Source organism: Halichoerus grypus, chromosome 1 (genome assembly GCF_964656455.1).
Source record: "Halichoerus grypus chromosome 1, mHalGry1.hap1.1, whole genome shotgun sequence".
NCBI classification, from domain to species: domain Eukaryota; kingdom Metazoa; phylum Chordata; class Mammalia; order Carnivora; family Phocidae; genus Halichoerus; species Halichoerus grypus.
Window position 1 is genome coordinate 175,192,021 of NC_135712.1, and position 17,468 is coordinate 175,209,488.

At 37.9% G+C, this 17,468-nt stretch overlaps 1 protein-coding gene across 10 annotated transcripts in view; it reads right to left on the minus strand.

The window, feature by feature from the left end:
• CHL1 (cell adhesion molecule L1 like) overlaps positions 1-17,468 on the minus strand; it is a 207,272-nt gene that overhangs the window by 12,456 nt on the left and 177,348 nt on the right. For all 10 annotated transcript variants that reach the window (XM_036071621.2, XM_078075952.1, XM_036071623.2 and 7 more), the window contains 7 exons: positions 17,162-17,359; positions 9,559-9,629; positions 5,893-6,115; positions 4,497-4,612; positions 4,163-4,367; positions 3,835-3,957; positions 2,571-2,750 (listed from right to left, as the gene is read on the minus strand). In XM_036071621.2, the coding sequence (XP_035927514.1) occupies positions 2,571-2,750; positions 3,835-3,957; positions 4,163-4,367; positions 4,497-4,612; positions 5,893-6,115; positions 9,559-9,629; positions 17,162-17,359 (1,116 nt within the window). The remainder of the gene's footprint in view (positions 1-2,570; positions 2,751-3,834; positions 3,958-4,162; positions 4,368-4,496; positions 4,613-5,892; positions 6,116-9,558; positions 9,630-17,161; positions 17,360-17,468) is intronic.

A 17,468-nucleotide genomic window follows, 5' to 3' on the forward strand; every position in this document is an offset into this window, starting at 1 on the left:
TGCTGAGAATCAACTCAACATAGTAAATGTAAATAATTTACACTGAAAATAATATATGCCATGTTGAGAATATTAAAAGTTATGAAACCCTGTTTCAAATGGGTATATGCCACACATTAAAATCTGGTTATAACTTTTAACCATAAAACAGAAATTGATGATATAGTTACTGATAACAAAAGGGCTTCATTAAAAAATGTCACCATGGGAGAAATAAGGCCAATTATATTAGTTGAACAAAGCCTTTAAGATTGAGCACCACTGAAATAGAACACAATTAATTTTGACTTTGGAAAACAGAAATATTAGTATAATATTAAATAGTGCAAGCTTTTGAAAAACAGTGCAAAGCAAGTGTTTTGTTCAAACCAGCAATGACACAAATATTTCTGATTAGCTCCATCATCTTCCCCCTCTTAGACTATGGAATGTGAGCCACCTCAAAATCAGAGTGACAACCAGAAAATAAAAAATAAATAAATAAATAAATGCTTGTGTATCAAATCCTATTTTCTGAATAAATGTCAGATGACCTTAAAATGTGCTATCTAGGCAGAGCAAGGAGAAGAAAGATACGCAGAAATAGATTCCAATTTGCACAAAAGTTATTTTTAGAGTGTTTAGTGATATCAAGATTTATCTCCTCAGTGAAAATATGTATGTATTTTTCCTTTTCCAAAGATCATGCTGAAATCCAGTGGCAAAAAGAGATTATTATAGTTTCTTTCCTGCAAATATGGCAAGATATGCCTACAGAAGAGAAAGCAGTGTCAACGGGCAAAGGGGCAGTAGCTGAAAATGCAGAATTCTGAAAAAGAGCACAAACATACTAGTAAGGAACATCTTCAAATTCCTGAGACATAGGGCAGTGAAGAACTAGGCTGTAAGACACTCAAGCACATTAGCTGCATCTTTAATTTGCAATGAAGATGCAGCATCATTTACAAAACAACACAAACAGCATTTTCCATCTGCTAAAAACAGTTTTTCCAACATGAAGGCGACCAAACTGAGATTTTCTAAATACTTCCATATATGCATATGGTAACTATAACTATTGTAAGAGAATTTTATGAATTTTTTTTCTTACCTGCTGCAAATTAGCAATAATGGGATTAGCATATCTCATGCATATTATGGTTTTGGTTCTAACAAAATAGCAACCCTCTCCATTCCTTAAACCCTGTTTTGAAAAATACAGAAGTCACATATTTAGATTACTACTCTTCTGACTTCTTTTCTCTGTATTGAACACTTGACGCCACTTTGAACTCTTGAGAAATAAGATCCTTTTAGTTACTAAAACGTTTTCAATCATCATCTTTAAATCTCTCTTTTGAGTAGGTAAATGAGTTCTTCATTTCACTTGGTGTCTCATTTGTCCTTGGGAACAATGTGCGGGTTTCTTGGAAGAAACTCTTTGAGTATACATACTTTTCCCATAAAGGGGAGTTTTGAGTACTTCGGGTATCTAAGGAAAACGTAAGTCCTTCATTAGGTAGACACAGTAGGGACAATAAGAAGGAGAAACAGACAGTAAAGGTCAGAGCATAACCATTCACACACAAACCTGCTTTGACAGTGATTCACATACACTTGAATATATTTTATAATAATATACATATTTTATAAGTGACAACTTAGTTTTTTTCATTACTATTTTCTTTTTCCATTGACTGACTCAATCTTTTTTTTTTTTTCTAATCTAAAATTTGGAAACCCATCCAGGACAGTGTCTGACACATAGTACATGATGAGCAAATGATTCTATCTGCCTTCCTGACGTCTCCTTTTCCTTGTTCCCTCCATCAAATATCCTTCTAGGTCTGATCGACTTGAATCCAACACAGAGCCCTCTTTTTTAACTTATTAGTGTGTGCAGCAGTTCCTCTGATTCATTTCCTTTTTATGCTCTGCCTTCTTAATTTTTTCTCCTTTTAAGTTCAGCAAGAACATTGCTAAAATCATAATTGTCGAAATAATTTGGGAAGGGAAATGGGTCTGGGTTGGAGAAAAACAAAACAAAACCGAAAAGTGCAATTGAATTTGGAGAATTCTACAAATTAAATCAGAGGTTAATGGGCCATTTCCAAGCCAGTATTTGGCATCAACTGGTAGACAGTAAAATAAAACTGCTACATAAATATATATATATATATATATAAGCCAAGACATGGAAGAGGAATGTATTAGATCATTGTTACAAAACGTCCACCAGGGCAAGAGGCAAATATTTTTCTGTATGAAAAGACTTCCAAAAGAAAAATATCCCTCTAGTAACCTTATGAATAACTTCATGACCTTACATACTCCTATTTTAATTAAGTAAAATTATAGTTCCTGACCTTACATACACTGAGGCTATAGTTTCACTGCTGTTGTGTAGAAATCCATAAATTGAGTCAATGTGAACTTTACAAACAAGAGAAATAAATTCTGTATCTATATCAGTGAAAAACAAAAGGTCAGACAGATTGAGATCACAATCATTTCTAATTTACAATGACTAGCTTGGTACAGTCCCTTCAGAGCAGTTTAAAAAACAGCACACAGAAGCCTCCTGCACTTACCCCCTTCTCCTAACGTGGAGCTTTCCTCTGTGACTGGTTTTCCGCAGCCCTTTGAAGTACAAGCCCTCAAGTAGAATTTGTACTTGGTAGTTGCATTGAGGTTTGAGAGACGCCAGCTGGGCTTGAATGGAGTTGTAATGTTGATATCATTCAGTTCTCCAAGTTCATAGGTGTCATTTACTAAAGAAATAAACAGGAACAACAGTGCCTTAATTCACGTTATGTTGTCCCTTATTTTTGATTCTGTGTTTGGAATTCATGTCCTCAAAGTCTAAAACTTTCTGTGATTTCAGTTCCCTAATTTCCATTTTGAGATGATGCTTAGATGTGAAGAACTGTTGGACATGGAAGGCACCATGATTAAAAATGACTTGATTTCCTCTAAACATGTTGTTTTCACCCAAATGGCACAGCCGCACAAGAGCAGAGTCCATTCTGAGTAGTGGTCCAAAGACAACTCTTTAATGTTCTTAACACAATCTGCCTACACCAGCGGGCTACTCACAGAGGATTCTACAAACAGTACATTTAGGGTTGAGACCAGAGCACGTGTCAGACACAAGGAGGCAGTGCAGTGTGGAAATTATGTGAGCTTTGAATTTCCGTGACATCATTTACTTACTCTTTTCTTTAGCATGTTTCTTAATTCTCAAAGCCACTCATATGTAAGTATTAAATATACGTCTTCTGGTACCTACTGACTTCTTCTAAAACAGGGATTGCCAAGCCTTCCTGAAAAGAACTAGACTGTGAATATTTCAGCCTTGGTGAGCCACACCATCTCTGTCTCAGCTACTCAGCTTGGGCCACTGTAGTGAGAAGGCAGCTACAGACAAATGTAAATGACATGTATGGCCTGTTTATGAAAACAGGCCACAGGCTGGATTTGGTCTGCAAGCCGATTTACAGACCCCTTTGTTGTAAGGAAGTATGCCAGCTTACAAACCGTGATCATTAGAATCTCAGCAGAGCAAAACAAATACTCAACCAAAAATGAAGTATTAACAGGTGAATCCAGGGGCACCTGGGTGGCTCAGTCAATTGAGCATCTGACTCTTGGTTTCAGCTCAGGTCATGAGCTCATGGGTCATGGGATCCAGCCCTGTATCGGGCTCTGCACTCTGCATGGAGTCTACTTGGGATTCTCTCTCCCTCCCTCTGCCCCTCCTGCTCAATGTTCTCTCTCAAATAAATAAATAAATAAATGAATAAATAAATAAATCTTTTTAAAAAATAGGTGGATCCAATTCAGATATCTACTTACTTATCTGATACTGTAATAGATAGCCAGTTAAGTTTCCATTCAATTTCTTAGGTAGTCCCCAGGTTAAAGTGGCGGTGTCTTTATCAACTTTGATGACCTTGAGAAAAGCTGGTTGTTCAGGTACTAGAAAACATAAGACCAAGAAGATAATTGGTAAATTTCTTTAAAAAAAAAAAAAAAAGCTCCATTAGATTCCAGTTTTCCAAAGAAATTGAGAAGCTAACTCATATGAAGTACATATTTATTAACTACTAATAAGGAGGTAAATGTTTAATTTGGCCATTGGATAATACCCATTGTTGGCATTATTCTTCACTGTTATTCTTACCTCCTTCTGGTGTTTGAAATATATAAGGCTCACTCTCTGGACCAGCTCCTTTGGAATTATAGGCTAAGACTGTTAAGTGAAATTCACTAAAGGCATCTAGGGAAGGAACCATTCCATAGTTTCTTTGTCCTGAAAATCTCAGAGTGTTTACTTCTTTGGGATGTGCTCTTCCATCCAACAGACTTTTTGTTTTCCACCAATTTATCTGCAATGGAAATAGGAACCCTTTAACATACCAACCATGGTGGCAGATTCTCTTCTAGCTTCTTCTAAGATCAGTTCTTATTTGCATTTAACATATTAATTCAGCAACAAGAAAATCTATGATAAAAACCTGATATCCTTTCAGATGTCCATGTACTCTGTCCTTTGGAATTGTTGACCAGGTAACTTTAACTAATGTGCTGTTTATAACATCCACCCCATGGATCACTGGAGCTGTATCAGGATCTGTTAAGCACATAAGAATGGTGAGCTTTCAATACCCTCAAATGTGATTATTAGGATCCTTTTCAAAAGGTGATTTTTCATATTGCTTAATCTGAGCACAGCACTCTTATGAAATCAATTCCAAATAGAACCAAGAGAGTTTCTCATTACAGAGGAGTTTCAGAGCCCAAATAGGTTTCTAGGAGAAGATAGCTTATACCACACTGAGAAATGCAGCTTTCCAGGTGGATACAGTGTGGGCATGTAACTGGAACCAGTGGCCAGTGAAATATTCTGTGGGCATCTTGCCTTTAGAAGCAGATGAACTAAACAATATAACCAAAATTACTTGAGAGCTTGATCAGTCTATTAATAACAACAGCTAACATTAACTGAGCATATGCTATGTGTAGGCACTGTTCTGAGCAACTCACTCACTGGACTGGCTCACATAATCCTTAGAACAACCCTATAAAGTGGTATTATTATCCCCATTCTATAGGGGAACTAACTACAGAGGAATAAACCAAATGCAGAGCAGCCAAGACTAATAATATCTTAGCTCACAGTGATATGCCCAGTGTAATTTTATTTGGGTAGAAAGATTTAGATAGCAGGTATATAAGGAGTTAGTAATTTCACATTCTCAACCTGTTTCCATTCTTGGATCAAAATACTACCTTGGATACTGGAAAAACAATGGGAATAACTCCTGTGTAGTGACATGGAATACACCATCTTTCCTTTTTTTAATCTATTTGTGGCAGTTATTATGGTATAAGAATTTAATAATAAGCGTATCACTACTACCTCAAAACAGTGTGTGTGTGTGTCTGTGTGTGTGTGTGTGCATGCACAGCATGTACGTGTGTGTTTGTAATTCTATAGACAAATCTCAGTCTGTATCTCATCTGCATTAGGAAGGTTCCAAAAATATAACTGAGGCCAGGGATGACATCAGGTGGCTGTTAGAAAGTCTCTGACAAATAAGGACAAATGTAACTGGAAACATGACAGTTATGCTGCTTAACTATTTGTAGTGATGAGTACTGGTCTTTGATTTTTCATATAGAAATAGCTTTACTGGGAAATAGAATAAAATTAAAACTTTTTAACATAATTCCTTACCACTCTATAATGATTGGCTATCCTGCAGTCAACCTTAAATTTCTTATATCTCCCACAGCTAGTACATCCTCTTTGCATGCAGTAGTTGCTCAAAAATGGTCATCAACAGAAATGCAATATACTTGAAAGAAATTGCTCTTGAAGTGCTTAGCAGTTTCAGGCACATCACTTACAGTCTTCTCCAGAATAGAGAATCACTGACTGAGGCTCAGGGCCGGAGCCAAGGTGATTGATGGCTTGGACTTGGACATCATAAGGAGCATAGACAGTAGGCGTCATCACCCGCAAGGTGTGGTTTGTGACTGTTTCTTCTTCCCACTCCACGGGGGCTCCCTGTGGCTTCCAGGTCACTCTGTACTCCAGCCCTGGTCCATTCTGCTCCATGGATTTCAAAGGCTAAGACAGAAGGCAAGACTCATGTAGTGTGATCACAGATATGCTGAGTCAGAGACGGTGGCAAGCCGCTCCAAATGGCAATAAGAAACACCACAATAGAGGGATCCTGTCTTGGAAGATTTTAAATCCCCTTCTTTGGTTTAGAAACACTTGTGAAAATTTTTGTCTTTCTGTAAGTTTAGGTTTGAAAGTTAGTCCCTCACCTCCCTAAGCAGTAAGAAGCCCACAATTTAGATGCCTTGATTATGCCCTTGTGATTAAATCTCACTGTTCATATATGAAAGAATTTACTAAGAAATTCCACAGAGGATTTTTGCTTTTGTCTATGCTTTCCTCTATACTCTACTTTTTTACTCCCAAAGAACTGGAAGATACAGAAAGGACATGATCATGAATTGTATGGTTGTGAAAGAGATTTCCCATGACTTTTCAGTCAGAACTCTTTCTACCTGACTCCATCCATCCTTCTCCATCTGCCTTCCAAGAGAAGAGAGAGATTGAGTAAATCTTTATTTCTGGATAATACGCATGTTATACATTAGTGCCTAGAAGATATAGCTCCTCTCTCTAATAAATAATTCCCCAGCTTCTTGACTATTTCTTTAAGAGAGTCCTCCCCACCCCCCAACCCCATCCCCACTTCCACTTTCTTTTGCTGGATAGGAAAATTTAATGAAGGAATTTCTAGTATAGGGAATTGGTTATTTCCACTTTAGTTTTTTTAATTAAGCAATATTTTAATTTAAAAAAATTAATGTGATTTAAATCACCTGTTTCATTTCAAAAATGGGAATATGCATTCCAATGAATCATATAGACTACATAAAAAAATGTGACTTAAGTCCTAGATTATAAGGTTCACTTATATAAACAGTAATTTTGTCTATATATATATGAGTAATTCAATAATATCATATATATCGGGGAGCCTGGGTGACGTAGTCGGTTAAGCATCAGACTCTTGATTTCCACTCAGGTCATGTTTTCAGGGTCGTGAGATGGAGCCCCGCCCTAGGCTCTGCACTGGGGATGTGGAGCCTGCTTAAGATTCTCTCTCTCCCTCTGGCCCTCCTCCCACTGCTTGCTCTCTCTCTCTCAAAATAATAAAATAAAATAAAATAAAATGAAATAAAATAAATAAAATAAAATAATGTCATATACAATGTTTTCTTACAGAATTTGCAATGCTTCTTGACTCAATCTAAGTTACTAAAATATTTTTAGATGGACTGGTTGGAATTAGGTTGAAAGTAATGCTGTACCAGGAAAACAATTTCAAGTCTATGCTAACTCCAAGGTGAATATTTAAATTAGCTACGAGAAAAAAAATCAAAACAAAACCTTTCTGAAATTTCACAATCATTATTTATACTTTGCATTCTAAGTTTTGCACCAAGATAATTTTCACTACCATACAGATATAAATCCACCAGGGGCTTTAGCAGTGCCCAGATGAATCAGGCCACAAGCTTTTAGTTTCATACTGCAATCTGGAATTACAATTTCCTTCAGTCTCTACCAACAATAAATGAGTACAAATAAAATTATTCAATTTACACATGTTTTGTTCCAAGGAAAGGAGCTACATTTAATAAAGCTGTCCTGTAAATTTTAAAATAAAACTGCCACCATAACTAACACTTTTAAGAAAAATCTTATCTAAATTACCAGGCCCTTTGGTGCCTAGACTCCGGAAGAAACAGCAGGAGAATTTTGTATTTGCTTTCAGACAACAGGCAACAAAACCACAGCAAATTCTTAAACAGGCCCCCAACAAAGATAGCAGACCAGAGGAGCCAAAGCAGAGGTGGGAGTGGGGGTCTTCTTTTCATCACTGACTGAGTGCATGACATCTGGGGAAGGTCATTAAAATGAGAGTCCCAGCTTCTCTCTATGAAATGTAAGGCCGATACCATCCAGCTCCTGTCTCCCTTCTGAAGGAGTGCTGAGGATTAATGAGCTGATGTTGGTGGAACATGGTGTGCTTCTCTGAGGAACTGACCTGATAATTACATACTATTATTTTCAGCTAACCAGTTATATCATCTATCTTATGGAAATTGCTAGGGAACTTAAGAGAGAAAAAGACAGATACTCTACAAGAATGAGATATTAACATAATTTCAGATTATAAATTAAGCAATTATGAAGACAGTGTGGTAGCAAATATGTGTGGCCACAAATTCAAGGAAAGAAATGATATTCTTGAATATACTTAGATTCTGTGTATTACCAATTTTTTTCCAATTTTAAATTTGCAAAACTTAATTTCACTGAAGTGGGAAAAGTGGGTTAGTGTTGATATAAAAATACTGAGTGAAAAAAAAATCAGACTAAACTTTATACATCCTAAAATTCTTCCCAAAATCGTATCTGGAAAGAGGTTTAGAAATAAATTAGTATATTCCCACATAAATTCAAAAATGTTCTACATTTGGGGCGCCTGGGTGGCTCAGTAATTAGGCTCAGGTCATGATCCCAGGGTCCTGGGATCAAGCCCTGCATCAGGCTCCCTGCTCAGCGGGGAGCCTGCTTCTCCCTCCCCTACTCCCCCTGCTTGTGTTCCTTCTCTCGCTCTCTCTCTCTCTGTCAAATAAATAATATGTAAAATTCAATGAATTTAAGGTTGGAAGTCTATTATTAATCAGAATGTCTGAATGGTAATCTATATTCAAGTAGGTTAAATTATTTGCTCATGAATATGTCCACAGAGAGGGGGAGAAAGTTACCCGTTGTTACGGAAGGAATTTAGAAATGACACTCAAAACAATTAAAGTTCTCTGAACAGATATAAAATTTTACACCAAATTCAAAGACAAAAGTCTATTTCATAACCTTTAATAGAAATATGTAAAGGGGTGAAAAGTGCAATTTGAAGTCCAAAGATACCTATGGTAGGTTTGTTGATTTCTAGTGGTATTCTAGTGGTATGGTGACATGCGAGATGGCCTACCACCCTGACCTCAGTTCCTATATCTAGAAAAAGGCATTAATGACAAAGCTGTTCTCAGAAAAGAGCACACAAAATGCTTAATAGTGCTTAAAAGGAGTGGTTATTTATTTGTCAGACATCCTTCTGATATGCATAATATTTATTAGACCATGTACTAAAATTTAGGAAAGTTTTTCAGTATTTTTTGAACAAGAGATGATTTAGAATATTGGTTGTAAAAATACTAGGAATCTGAAACTTTTGATAATGGACTGCAATTAAATCAACCTGTATAACCTTCCTTACATTATTTACCACTGTTTAACTACATCTCATAACATTCTAATCACAATGATCTGTAAAATATACAAATGAAATATATTTATAAAACATACAAATCTTATATCTTTGTTCTTAAAAAATATTTTTCTATCATTACACTTAGCATGTAGACCTAAAAGAAAGAAAAAAAGAACACAAAGTAGTGTATAACACATTAGAGAATACACACCTCCCATTTTATAATCATTTCCTTGGGTTGAGAGGCTTGAACCCTTATGTTTTGCGGATTCTTGTCTGGAGCTGAAAAATTGTAAGTATTAAAATTACTTTTTGTAATTTTATGGTCCATAGATAAATCAGCATATCATCCCACCTCCCCCTAAATCGGATTTTTAAATAACTTTGATTGTATTCATTTATTTCTATCTAGCCCAGTTTGTAAAGACTTTTCACCAGCTTTATTGAGAGACAACTGACATAAAACACTGTGTAAGTTTAAGGTATACAATGTAATAGTTTCATATATGTGTGTGTGTTTATAGATCTGTGTGTGTATATATATATATATATATATATATATATATATATATCTCCAATCTATAGATAGACATTTTATATTTATGTGTATATATTGTAAAATGATTACCACCATAAGGCTAGTTAACACATCCATGGCCTCACAAAGGCGGCTTTTAAATATATATTTTATTTAAAGGAGTAAAACCATATGTATGAAGTGATATTATTATTATTCAATGGGAAGTAGAAGATTTACTTTAGATATCTTCATTTTAAAACTGCTCTTTAAGTTTTTCAACCTGCTTTTTTTAAAATAATCCTAAACCTACTTTTTTTTAATCCTTTTTTTTTTTTTTTAAGATTTTATTTATTTGACAGAGAGAGACACACACAATGAGAGAGGGAACATAAGCAGGGGGAGTGGGAGAGGGAGAAGCAGGCTCCTGGCTGAGCAGAGAGCCGGATGCAGGGCTCGATCCCAGGACCCTGGGATCATGACCTGAGCTGAAGGCAGACACTTAACGACTGAGCCACCCAGGTGCCCCCTAAACCTACTTTTTAAATATACGTTTTAATTTTAAACGCTTTCCTTTTTCTATTAGAATTATTGTTAGAAATGTGTGTTGTGAATATCTGCCTCTAAGCTAATAAAATTAAACATCATCATGTATTAATTTCAACAGCCACCTGTTAGGGACAACAAAAAGGTAACAGCAGATAATGTGCCCATGAAATATATTCAAATGGATCCATTTAATAAGAAAGGGCTAAGTGTAGTTTTAGTGCCAAATGCAACTTACATTTCAATCACACAAGTATCTGATTCAGTCACTATCTCTTCTTGCTTTTTCCTCAATCAAAAATAGAAATTATACCCTAGCTTATTTATTTTGCCCCAGGGAAAAAAACAATAATACCATGCTATGATCACATTGTTGACCAATGACAATTAAGTAACACAAATTTTAGTATTAATCATTCTTGAGATTTTAAAAAAAAATCCTGGAAATTTAGATAGATATCAGATATCTATTTAGATATTGAGAAACAATAAATACAGTAAATGTATAAAAGTAATGATATGAAATAATTAAGGTGCCTACAATGAATAAAATGTTTTATTTCAGAAAGTTGAATAAAGGAGAGAAAGAAAGATGGCGGAGGAGTAGGGGAGCCTATTTCAACTGGTCCCCGGAATTGAGCTGGATATCTACCAGACCACTCTGAGCACCCACGAAACCAGCCTGAGATGTAAGAAGATCTGGATCTCTACAAACAGAATATCGCAGGCAGTTGGTTTTGAGGTAGGAAGCGGGGAGCCGTGATTCCGCGGGCAGATTTCGGAGGATAAACGGCAGCAGGAGGGTGCCTGGACTTGGGGATCCTACACCACCGATGAGTGACAGCCTCGCGCGCTGCGGACGGGCACAGACTCGGAGACCGGTAGCAGCGGGGAAAGGACTTTAGGGCAGCCCCCGGGGTAGAAAACCAGACTGGTGGGGTCGTGCGTGCGAACTGGGAGCTGCTGGCGGTTTTAGAAGCACAAAGGGCAGAGATGTGCCCCGACCTGGAGGCAGGACTGGGGGTGCTGCGGAGGGGCGCACAACCCAGGACGCTGCAGTTTATAGCAGCACGGACAGAAACGGAGACAGTGTGGCCTGGAGGGCTCACTGAAGAACAGACTGCGGTCTCTCTGCTCTGAGGCAGAAGGTTGGAAACGGTCTCTTCTGCTCTGACTCGCGGAAGAGACGCGGAAAGCCGCTAGGGAAAGCCGCCAGAGAACAAAAGCCCCCAAAACTGATTCCCGCTGAGCCCATCCCCTGCCACAGGGGGGCAGGGCAACTCCGCCCAAACAGGGTTGCCTGAGTAACAGCAGGGCAGGCCCCTTCCCCAGAAGACAGGCTGGGAAAATAAGAGACCAGCAACCCTAAGGTCCCTAGAAAACAGGTGCATCTTGCTTGGGTTCTGGTCAATAATTTGGATTCTATACATTCCCTCAACCACCCATCAACAGAATGACTAGGAGGAGGAACCCCCAAAATAGAAAAGACTCAGAGATTATGACTTATGCTGCAGATTTACAAATGGATGCAGATATAACCAAGATGTCGGAGATGGAATTCAGACTAGCAATTGTGAAGACAATTAATGGCAACATAGATCTCTAAGGGCAGAAATGAAAGCTGAATTGGCAGAACTTAAAAATGCTATCAGTGAGATCCAATCCAGTCTAGATAATCTAACAGCTAGGGTAAGTGAGGCAGAAGAACGAATAAGCGACCTGGAAGACAATATAATAGATAAAAAGGGAAAAGAGGAGGTCAGGGAAAAACAACTCAGAATCCATGAAAATAGAATCAGAGAAATAAGTGACACCATGAGGCATTCCAATGTCAGAATAATTGGAATCCCGGAGGGAGTGAAGGGAGAGAGAGAGAGGACTAGAAGATGTATTTGAGCAAATCGTAGCTGAGAATTTCCCTAATCTGGGGAATGAAACAAACATTCCCGTCCTAGAGGCAGAGAGGAACCCTCCCAAGATCAAGGAAAACAGGCCAACACCCTGGCATGTAATAGTAAAACTTGCAAATCTTAGAACCAAGGAAACCATCTTAAGGGCAGTTAGGGGGAAGAGATTCCTTACATACAGAGGGAGGAACATCAGAATAACATCAGACCTATCCACAGAGACCTGGCAAGCCAGAAAGGCCTGGCAAGACATATTCAGAGTACTAAATGAGAAGAACATGCAGCCAAGAATACTTTATCTGGCAAGGCTGTCATTTAGAATGGATGGAGAGATGCAGAGCTTCCAAGCCCGGCAGAAACTGAAAGAATATGTGACCACTAAGCCGGCCCTGCAAGAAATATTAAGGAGGGTTCTATAAAAGGAGAAAGCCCCCAAGAGTGATATACAACAGAAATTTACAGGGACAATCTATAAAAACAATGTTTTCACAGGCAACATGATGACAATTAATTCATATCTTTCAATAATCACTCTCAACGTGAATGGCCTAAATGCTCCCATAAAACAGCACAGGGTTGCAGATTGGATAAAAAGACAGGACCCATCCATATGCTGTCTACAAGAGACTCATTTTGAACCTAAAGATACATCCAGACTGAAAGTGAAGGGATGGAGATCCATCTTCCATGCCAGCAGACCTCAAAAGAAAGCTGGGGTAGCAATTTTTATATCAGACAAATTAGATTTTAAACTATAGTCTGTAATTAGAGACACAGAAGGACACTATATCATTCTTAAAGGGTCTATCCAACAAGAAGATCTAACAATTGTAAATATCTATGCCCCCAACATGGGAGCAGCCATCTACATAAGCCAACTGTTAACCAAAATAAAGAGTCATATTGATAACAAATACATTAATTGTAGGAGACCTCAATACTCCACTCTCAGAAATGGACAGATCATCTAAGCAGAAAATCAACAAGGAAACAAGAGCTTTGAATGATACATTGGACCAGATGGACCTCATAGATATTTACAGAACATTCGACCCTAAAACAACAGAATACTCATTCTTCTCAAGCGCACATGGAACTTTCTCCAGAATAGACCACATACTGGGTCACAAATCAGGAACTAGAGAAAAAGCAACAAACGATGCCTAAGCCACGCATTAGAAGAGAAATCATTAAAATTAAAGCAGAGATCAATGTATTAGAAACCAGAAACACAGTAGATCAGATCAACGAAACTAGAAGTTGGTTCTTTGAAAGAATTAATAAGATTGATAAACCACCGGCCAGACTTATCCAAAAGAAAAGAGAAAGGACCCAAATTAATAAAATTATGAATGAAAAGGGAGAGATCACGACTAACACCAAGGAAATAGAAACAATTATTAGAAATTATTATCAACAACTATATGCCAATAAACTGAGCAATCTGGATGAAATGGAGGCCTTCCTGGAAACCTATAAGCTGCCAAGACTGAAACAGGAAGAAACTGACAACCTGAATAGGCCAATAACCAGTAACGAGATTGAAGCAGTGATCAAAAACCTCCCAAAAAACAAGAGTCCAGGGCCTGATGGATTCCCTGGGGAATTCTACCAAACGTTCAAAGAAGAAATAATACCTATTCTACTGAAGCTGTTTCAAAAAATAGAAACAGAAGGAAAACTTCCAAACTCATTCTATGAGGCCAGCATTACTTTAATCCCCAAACCAGGCAAAGACCCCATCAAAAAGGAGAATTTCGGATCGATATCCCTGATGAATATGGATTCCAAAATCCTCAACAAAATCCTAGCTAATAGGATCCAACAATACATTAAAAGGATCATCCACCACGACCAAGTGGGATTTATCCCCGGGATGCAAGGGTGGTTCAACATTCGCAAATCAATCAATGTGATAGAACACATTAATAAAAGGAGGGAGAAGAACCACATGGTCCTCTCAATTGGTGCAGAAAAAGCATTTGACAAAATACAACATCCTTTCCTGATTAAAACTCTTCAGAGTATAGGGATAGAGGGAACATTCCTCAAGTTCATAAAATCCATCTATGAAAAACCCACAGCGAATATCATCCTCAATGGGGAAAAGCTGAGAGCCTTTCCCTTAAGATCAGGAACACGTCAAGGATGCCCACTCCTGCCACTATTGTTCAACATAGTACTAGAAGTCCTAGCCTCAGCAATCAGACAATAGAAAGAAATAAAAGGTATTCAAATTGGCAAAGAAGAAGTCAAACTCTCTCTTTTCGCAGACGACATGATACTTCATGTGGAAAACCCAAAAGACTCCACCCCCAAATTACTAGAACTCATACAGCAATTCAGTAATGTGGCAGGATACAAAATCAATGCACAGAAATCAGTTGCTTTCTTATACACTAACAACGCAACTGTAGAAAGAGAAATTAGAGAAACGATTCCATTTACAATAGCACCAAAAACCCTAAGATACCTCGGAATAAACCTAACCAAAGAGGTAAAGGATCTGTACTCTAGAAACTACAGAACACTCATGAAAGAAATTGAAGAAGACACAAAAAGATGGAAAAATATTCCATGCTCATGGATCGGAATATAAACATTGTTAAAATGTCTATGCTACCCAGAGCAATCTACACCTTCAATGCCATCCCAATCAAAATTCCAATGACATTTTTCAAAGTGCTGGAACAAACAATCCTAAAATTTGTATGGAATCAGAAAAGATCCCGAATCGCCAAGGAAATGTTGAAAAAGAAAAACAAAGCTGGGGGCATCACGTTGCCTGATTTCAAGCTCTATTACAAAGCAGTGATCACCAAGACAGCATGGTACTGGCACAAAAACAGACATATAGACCAATGGAACAGAATAGAGAACCCAGATATGGACCCTCAACACTATGGTCAAATAATCTTTGACAAAGCAGGAAAAAACATGTAATGGAAAAAAGACAGTCTCTTCAATAAATGGTGCTGGGAAAATTGGACAGCCACATGCAGAAGAATGAAACTCGACCATTCTCTACCACCATTCACAAAGATAAACTCAAAGTGGATGAGAGACCTCAATGTGAGACAGGAATCCATCAAAATCCTAGAGGAGAACATAGGCAGTAACCTCTTTGACATCGCCCACAGCAACTTCTTTCAAGATACATCTCCAAAAGCTAGTGAAACAAAAGCAAAAATGAACTTTTGGGACTTCATCAAGATAAAAAGCTTCTGCACAGCAAAGGAAACAGTCAACAAAACAAAGAGGCAACCCACAGAAATGGGAGAAGATATTTGCAAATGACACTACAGATAAAGGGCTGGTATCCAAGATTTATAAAGAACTTCTCAAACTCAACACCCAAAAAACAAATAATCAAGTCAAAAAAATGGGCAGAAGATATGAACAGACACTTCTCTGAAGAAGACATACAAATGGCTAACAGACACATGAAAAAATGTTCAACATCATTAGCCATCAGGGAAATTCAAATCAAAACCACACTGAGATACCACCTTACACCAGTTAGAATGGCAAAAATGGACAAGGAAAGAAACAACAAATGTTGGAGAGGTTGTGGAGAAAGGGGAACCCTCTTACACTGTTGGTGGGAATGCAAGTTGGTACAGCCACTTTGGAAAACAGTGTGGAGGTTCCTCAAAAATTTAAAAATAGAGCTACCCTATGACCCAGCAATTGCACTTCTGGGTATTTACCCCAAAAACACAGATGTAGTGAAAAGAAGGGCCATATGCACCCCAATGTTCATAGCAGCAATGTCCGCAATAGCCAAACTGTGGAAAGAGCCGAGATGCCCTTCAACAGATGAATGGATAAAGAAGATGTGGTCCATATATACAATGGAATATTACTCAGCCATCAGAAAGGATGAATACCCAACTTTTACATCAACATGGATGGGACTGGAGGAGATTATGCTAAGTGAAATAAATCAAGCAGAGAAAGTCAATTATCATATGGTTTCACTTATTTGTGAAACATAAGGAATAGCATGGAGGACATCAGGAGAAGGAAGGGAAAAATGAAGGGGGTGGAAATCGGAGGGAGAGATGAACCATGAGAGACTATGGACTCTGAGAAACAAACAGGGTTTTAGAGGGGAGGGGCTGGGGGATTGGTTAGCCTGGTGATGGGTATTAAGGAGGGCACATACTGCATGGAGCACTGGGTGTTATACAAAAACAATGGATCGTGGATCACCACATCAAAAACTAATGATGACTAATATAACATAATAAAATTTTAAAAAAATCATAAAAAAAAAGAAAGTTGAATAAAAAGAAAAAGGGAGAAAGCTGACTTTCTATATACTGAACCTCAGTTTATAACATACTTGATATCTGATTTTAACACGATACTTATCTATCACAAATAACTCAGAGTAATGTTTGCCCGTATACCTCCCTGTAATCTCCTGCTCTCTATCAAACATATATACTGCTTATGAATCTGATGTACTTTGAATATTTGTGTGCTGTCAGTTCACAGAACTTTTCAAGCTCTCTAGGAGGAGAAATCTAAAACCCTACACCTTCGGCGCCTGGGCGGCTCAGTCGGTTAAGCGTCTGCCTTCAGCTCGGTTCATGATCCCAGGATCCTGGGATCCAGTCCTGCGTCGGGATCCCTGCTCAGTGGGGAGTTTGCTTCTCCCTCTACCCCTCCCCCCTGCTCATGATCTCTCTCCCGCTCTCTCTCTCTCAGATAAATAAATAAAATCTTTAAAAAATAAAAAAATAAAACCCTATACCACACTATCAGTCTTTTTCTAAAGATGTTGAAAGATGGAGAAAACTAAAATATTTTCTCAGAAAATATGAGAAGCCACATACCTGCTGGAGGTGTTTCGTGATGGTCTGACGGCTGGCTGGGCCGGCTTCTCCCTACTTCATTCACGGCTATGACCCTGAACTGGTATCTGACGTATGGAGCCAAAGACAGTGTGACTATCGTTTCTTTGCCCTGGACTCTAGCCAATTCCTCCCATCGACCAGGTTCTTCTTTATTTCCTTCAAATTCAACAATATACTCTGGCAGTAGAAAGTAGAAGCATAGGGGAAAAAAAATCAAAAACATTAGAATGGATTTAGTATTTTTAAGTTACACTAACATTTACACACAGTATAAAAGTTTTAAAGG